Source organism: Nannospalax galili, unplaced genomic scaffold (assembly GCF_000622305.1).
Source record: "Nannospalax galili isolate Female #2095 unplaced genomic scaffold, S.galili_v1.0 scaffold52, whole genome shotgun sequence".
NCBI lineage: Eukaryota > Metazoa > Chordata > Mammalia > Rodentia > Spalacidae > Nannospalax > Nannospalax galili.
Window position 1 is genome coordinate 3,069,107 of NW_008334003.1, and position 6,807 is coordinate 3,075,913.

General features: G+C 40.2%; 1 protein-coding gene across 11 annotated transcripts in view; it reads right to left on the reverse strand.

Moving 5' to 3' along the window:
- Positions 1 to 436: 436 nt before the first annotated feature.
- Positions 437 to 6,807, reverse strand: part of Elavl2 (ELAV like RNA binding protein 2) — a 155,745-nt gene continuing 149,374 nt past the window's right edge. For 7 of the 11 annotated variants that reach the window (XM_008828942.2, XM_008828939.3, XM_008828938.2 and 4 more), the window contains 2 exons: positions 3,753 to 3,791; positions 437 to 3,182 (listed from right to left, as the gene is read on the reverse strand). In XM_008828942.2, coding sequence (XP_008827164.1) covers positions 2,852 to 3,182; positions 3,753 to 3,791 — 370 coding nt within the window. In that variant the 3' untranslated portion in view covers positions 437 to 2,851. The remainder of the gene's footprint in view (positions 3,183 to 3,752; positions 3,792 to 6,807) is intronic. The other 4 variants (XM_029561534.1, XM_029561533.1, XM_008828941.2 and 1 more) reach the window with 1 other exon arrangement.

The window sequence follows — 6,807 nt, forward strand, 5'->3', positions numbered from 1 at the left end:
AAACCTTGCTGACGGAAGCAGAGTTAGTTACGTTCTGTTATTTCTCCCTTTGGCTCAAGTAATTGAACAAGAGCAATTCCCATTTGTGCAAATGGCTGAAGGTTAACTTAGAGCTACGGAGTGGTACCGGCACCTACATCTCCACACCTGGCAGCAGGTGGAAGCATGTGCTCCTGTAAGAATTACCACGTGATTCATCTGAAAGTCAACTAAGGAGAGATACCACTCATTCAAGATTTCCCTTTAGGATTTTTTGGCACATTCTCCCTTCAGTTAACTTGCGGTTTAAGACTCTTTAGGTAATTCAGCTTTCAACTGAGGGCCCGAGGACACCACTGTTAATTCAAGAGAGCAATAAAATAGAGTTTGTTTATTTGAATGGGTTACAGGAGCCCTCCCCCAAAATGTGTATAAAGACCTACTCATCACACTTTCCTTCCCTTCAACTTTGTTTATTGATGTACTGAACATGAAAAAGTACAAAGGATCCAAACACAAAGGAGAACATGTACAGCCTCTTAAATACTCAACAGAATATATTTTCTATTCCAACAGATGTGAATTAAGTCATACTGTACAACTTCAAATAAACACCAGCCTTACAGTTTATTAAGTGCTCTGATGAGCACTGTAAAGTGAAGCACAATTCGCATGCCTCTCATCAATGCCGTGGTGTGCTGCGGTAGTACAGGAAAGAAGCACGCAGCTGCTGTTTTCCCGTGAGGGAAACCTTATTTTTTTTAAAGTATATACATGTATTTTATTTTATTGTTTTTAATGCAGGTTAACTCTGACAATCTAAATGCACCTAAGGATATGAGAAAGTGCTAAGCCAATTGAGTTCTGAATAGCATTGAGTGGGTCAGCATGAAAACTCGCTTATTCACTTTAGCACGCGCCTCACAGTATATGTACTGTACTATACTGAAAATTTTTATAACTACAATTTTAAACAATAAAAAATAAAACTCAAAGCAACTGCAAAGATAATGTACAACTATGCTGTGCATAGCACATCGCCTGTTCTAAGGGGAGGCATATGAGCATCTGAGTTTATACAAAAAGCAGGACGTAGCTATATTCTCAGTGCATCCTGATGAAGGCAAGTCTTGCCCTCAGCTTTTTTGAAAATTTATTATAAGCTAGATGCTAATCAGAAAATATTTTGTATTTTTTAAAATTTCTTTCATACATGGTAAAGACTTATTTTATTATTTCCCCAAATAGTGGTTTAAGCATCATACAAAGTTAAATTTCAATAGCATACAGATATTTATGATTTTTGTATGAAAAATGTAAGGAAATTTGTTCAAAACCTATGGTTATACTCATTTTTTTTTACCACAAACATATTTATAAACGAAAATGTAGCATCACCATAAACAGCTGAAGCTAGACTATCTACAGACAAAATTAGCAACGAATCTGATGCACTGTAAATTCAAGTCCTCAGGACAACGAAAGTGATTAAGCAAGACCTCAAGTAACAATGTTAATGCCATTTACAAAGGAAAAAACTGATACAAAAACATTCAAAACCTGAACATCACTTGGCATGTAGGGAAAAAAAAAATCAAATTAGCTGAAAGGTTCATAAACACAAGGTCTTATTTACATTACACAAAGCTCAGGTGTTAGCCGTAAACGTAGCTTTCAGAATACTTTCAAACAGATCCAACTCAGATCACTGTTGCTGACCTGCTGAGCACAAAGCATGTGCAGCATCTCATTCCTTAAGACAAAACAACTCTTCAAACAATACTGCAAGTACATCACTAAACACCATGAGCTCTATCTGAAGGGATTTCTTTAGGAAGAACAGATTTTTCCCCCATCTCTTGGTAATTTAAATTTCTTGCCTGCTCTTATATAATCTTTTGTAAATTTTTTTATTTGTTTCAAAATCACAAATCAATGTGAGCCATCTATCACATAATAACCAGGATGATCAGACGTCCCGCTGGTGATTACGAAAACGAAACCAGCAGTGTCTCCTCACTGACTCTACTCCTCTCATACAAAGATCTCAAAAGTATTTTCTACATCATAAATCTTTCTAAATTTTCCAACCACTGCAAATTTCCTGGTAAATTTTAAAAGCTCACTAGGTGTCATATGAAGAGATTTCTCAAAGTATTCAAGTCAAAATATTTGTTCCAGGACCAGTAAAAAGTTTCTCCAAATTTTCTTTTTTATAAAAATAGATGCTTTTTTTAAACCCACATCAAAGAGGCTCTTATCTCTTTGGCAAGGTACTGCTTTACGAAAAGTTCTCCAGTATTCTTACAATAAGCGTTTATAATGTAGCCCCCCTTCCCCAGCCCAAATCAGAATTACAAAATAAATACTGTTTGTAACTTCATAAATAAAAGTGTAAACTTCAAAATAGTTTTCTGAGACATAACAGCAATACTTTAAATGTAAACCAAACACAAAGCTAATTAGAGAAGAGAATAAAGAGAGGAGAAAAGACACAACCAACTGAAGAGTTACAACACAAAGCCTCAATATTTACTCACAGGTTCAAGGCAGTTATGTAAAAAGAAAAGAAACGTCTTCCCTTAGCTGAAACACTTTAAAAGGTCCACCTTCTTCAAAGAAGGCAATAGAATGCAATGTGACAGGTAAAAACCCTGTACCTCTTGTCCATATTCAAACATAAAAGATATTTAAGAAGTTTTAATTCAAATACTAGCAATAAAAAATCTCACATATTTCTTAGGATGCTAAGTAGTCATTTTATCCCCATCTCAACACTGACTTACAAAGACATTTACTAGTGTATAAAGTTTCTCTTAACTTGCCTTTGTGTATAGTTTTCAGATATAAATGGACCGAGGACAAGAGCTCACTAGGCTTTGTGCGTTTTGTTTGTCTTAAAGGAGACCTGCAGAACTCTGTCTCCCAGACGGTATCCATTGAGGCTGGCTATCGCCATGGCAGCCTCATCATAGTTTGTCATAGTCACAAATCCAAAACCTTTGCATTTATTGGTGTTAAAGTCACGGATGACCTTCACGTTGGTGACAGCTCCAAACGGCCCAAACATTTGCCACAGGATACTCTCATCTGCATCAGGAGCCAGGTTGTACACAAATATACACCACCCTGTTCCGGGGTGCCCAGGGATATTAATTCCAGCCAAACTGGTCATTCCATCAATGGTCATTGGAGAAAACCTACTAAACAAAATAGGAAATAGACGCACACATACACATACATACAACAGGAACAGAGTTGGTTACCACAATGATTTAACTTACTAAAATATGCAGAAACAAAAAGGTAATTTCCCCTCCCCCAACAGACACAATACAGCTATCTGACATGTCAATCAAGGGTCTATGTGTGGTTTGCAGTGACATGCTAAACTATTCAAGGACTGCTAAGTTATGAAATGACCATTTTTATTTGCTGCAATGAACATCAATATACATGATGGCAAAGAAATCTACTTAAAACTGGCTTCATGAATTAAGGGGGACTGGGGAAAGAAAAAATCAACACATAACACAAGCATGCTATAATGTCACAATGCAATAGGAAACAAATAATGAAGTTTTAAAAGTCTAGGTGGCATCCAGTGGCATAAAAATATTCTGTGAGTCAAAATGTGCTTCAAAAGCGGCTTCTCATTAGGTTGTACATGCAAAAGAAAGCCCGACACAAATTTATGAGGGTGGACCCGTCACTCCCCAAAGCAAAATGAATTGTGGGAAGGGGTCTTGAGTATCAAGAGCCTGTATCATTACCTCTTCACTCCATAAGCCATATTGAGCAGATTGTCCAGCCTGCAAAACACACATTTAGCAAACTTCAGTGTTTCATTTCCCCCTTGATGTTCACGAAGCTAGGCTTGTTACTGCCACTTCCAAAGAGGTAACTGCACACTAAGTACGCGAAGTCTCAGAATACTGGCTTTTTCCTTTCCACTGTCCCTGAGAGAATGGGTTCCCATTGCCCTAGAACACTAGCCCTAGAACACTAGTCTCCACAGGGTCAGCGCAGCAGGGGAGAGAGTAGTGGCGACCTGAGGAAGTAAGTACTCAGAAGTGAAGTGTGGGCGCTGGAGTAGTTAACGTCTGAGCTCCCACCAGGCAATTCTAAGTGCTCCATAAGCACCGACCACTACTTTACACTGTTATAAAATCCCTACTTTCTGATTTCACAATTCCTTTGGTTGCTGAGGGAACCAAAGCACACGAAGACCGGCTGGCCTAGTCCACAGGGCTAGAAACTAAAGCAGCACACGAAGACCGGCTGGCCTAGTCCACAGGGCTAGAAACTAAAGCAGCACACGAAGACCGGCTGGCCTAGTCCACAGGGCTAGAAACTAAAGCAGCACACGAAGACCGGCTGGCCTAGTCCACAGGGCTAGAAACTAAAGCAGCACACGAAGACCGGCTGGCCTAGTCCACAGGGCTAGAAACTAAAGCAGCACACGAAGACCGGCTGGCCTAGTCCACAGGGCTAGAAACTAAAGCAGCACACGAAGACCGGCTGGCCTAGTCCACAGGGCTAGAAACTAAAGCAGCACACGAAGACCGGCTGGCCTAGTCCACAGGGCTAGAAACTTTAAAAAAGTGATCTTTTAGAACCAAAGACATAGAATTACAAGAGGAAAGAACTTTATAGACAAACTTGGCTTTATAGGATTTGACTCCCTCCTTCAGCTTCAAGAAGATTATTATGATGTTGAAGTTTCTTAGTATTTACCAATAAATTACATGTGAGGTATATGAGTGGCCAGACTACCACCCAATGGTCACAGTGTTCTCTATTTTCTAAAGAAAACCCCAGGTCAAAGGTGGGGTACAATTGTTTTTTATCTTTTAACACTTATGAACAGGTAAGTATTGTGGGGAGGGGGGAGTAATAGCTTTTTTGACTAACCTACTCACAGGCTAGAGCACATGAAAAAAGCAAGTTCTCTTAGTTTTATAAAAACCCGAACATCCCTTTTGGTCTTTCAGATATGGAAGATGACAGTCTCTTCACAGCCCTACTCTCACTCTCCACTGAGCATTTGTGGTGAAAATGAAAAGGAAGTATCGAGGAGCTGATGGAATGCACAGTGTAAGGCACCAAACAAAGACAGCGCACTGGCTCTTCATCTGTGTGGATCGGTCATGTCCACAGTCAAATACACCACTTAGCACAGACCACAAACCTGGGCCACTGTGGGTTTATAATTGTATCTGGCAACTAAGTAAAGGGAAAGGTTACTAAATTATTATCCACTACTTAATGGAGAATGAAAACTGCCCAGAGGACCAACTGGATGCGAATAGTTACACACAAGGATAGAATACATGTAAAGTAGAGAATGTGATAGGAGGTTGTGTTCTGTGAAGGTGAGGCGTAAAGATGCTAGCTTTTATATGTGAAGATCAAGGTCACAAATACCAGGAGAAAATGACAAACAGAATTTGGCAACACCGATCACAAGTTGATCTGATACAGAAAATTTCATCAAATTGCTGGATGACCAATAAAAGTACACTTGGCACATGCTAAGGCATATGTACATACATACACTTGGCATATGTACTAAGGGACAGAATATACTAAGAATATACCTTCCAAAGTGCTGGAAGGATGAAATTCAGAGGCACCTTATCAACTCAGCTGCAAGTAAAGCTACAACAGCCACCTCTTTTAAGTGCATGCCGCGTAGGGATGGCTCTGCTTTCTCACCGCCCACTTAAGAGAGCAACTCCGGAGACAAAATTTCCTTTAAAATTTTCTATTTTTAAGGTAAGACGGAAACCAAATCTGCCCTACATGTGAACTACAGGCACCAAGGAAAGACATCTCAGTTCCCTAAGTCCATCCCATCCTAGTATCAATCTTCAGGCAGGACATCTAGAACTTTTACAACTAGGCTCCCCAAAGACCCTCCTAATGGACCTTATATTTGCCCTACCTGAAGAGTCTTACCTGGTCACATGATCGTCACTAAACTCTTCACTCATCTCCCAATTACAGGGAAAACTGAGTCCTTAGGGTTTTAAAACAAATTTCCCACTTCCCTTTCTCCTCCCCATCAGCAGAGGGAGCACTGGTCAGGGAGACAGGAAGGGCACAGCTGAAGCCCTTTGCCTACACACAACTGAACCAGTTCTCCTTGCTCCCTCACAGCCACACATCCACTCGTCCCATGTGACTTCAGAGACGGCGATGGGTGCTTCACGTGGGCATCAAGTAGCCCTCATCTAGCAGCAGGTGCCACACAGCAACTCAGCTTGAGAAAATGGCACAGGACCTGACACAGGATGACTATCGTGCCTCTGCTCTGCAGCTACAGGACAGCTTTCAAACACCATGATTTAAAACCCACAGCCTCTGCAGTAACTCAGAAGCACAGGCTTGGGGATGTGCTACAGCATAGAACCAAACATTAAGGAACTGGCTGAATGTGTATTTTTTCTTTAATTACTCTAATGGATGGACTATACTCAGTACCTGTATCCAATGCCCAAAGTATCACGTTTCCCTGAAGAAGGCTAAGCCTTAGAAGAGAGAGAGAGAGAGAGAGAGAGAGAGAGAGAGAGAGAGAGAGAGAGAGAGAGAATGAATGAATGTCAGTCTCATCCAATCATTAGCTGGGACATAATCCAAGTTATGAATAACATATTAAGTGGATCTAGAAGATTAGCTTGGATAACTAGCTTCAATAAAATATTCTTCACTTAAAGAACAGGTAGCTTAAAAAAGGCTCCCAAGGGAGTGAAAATTACGTTGAAAATGATACCAGTGAGAAAAACTCTGGTAAGAAAAAAGTGAGCCAGTTACTTCTACTTCGTA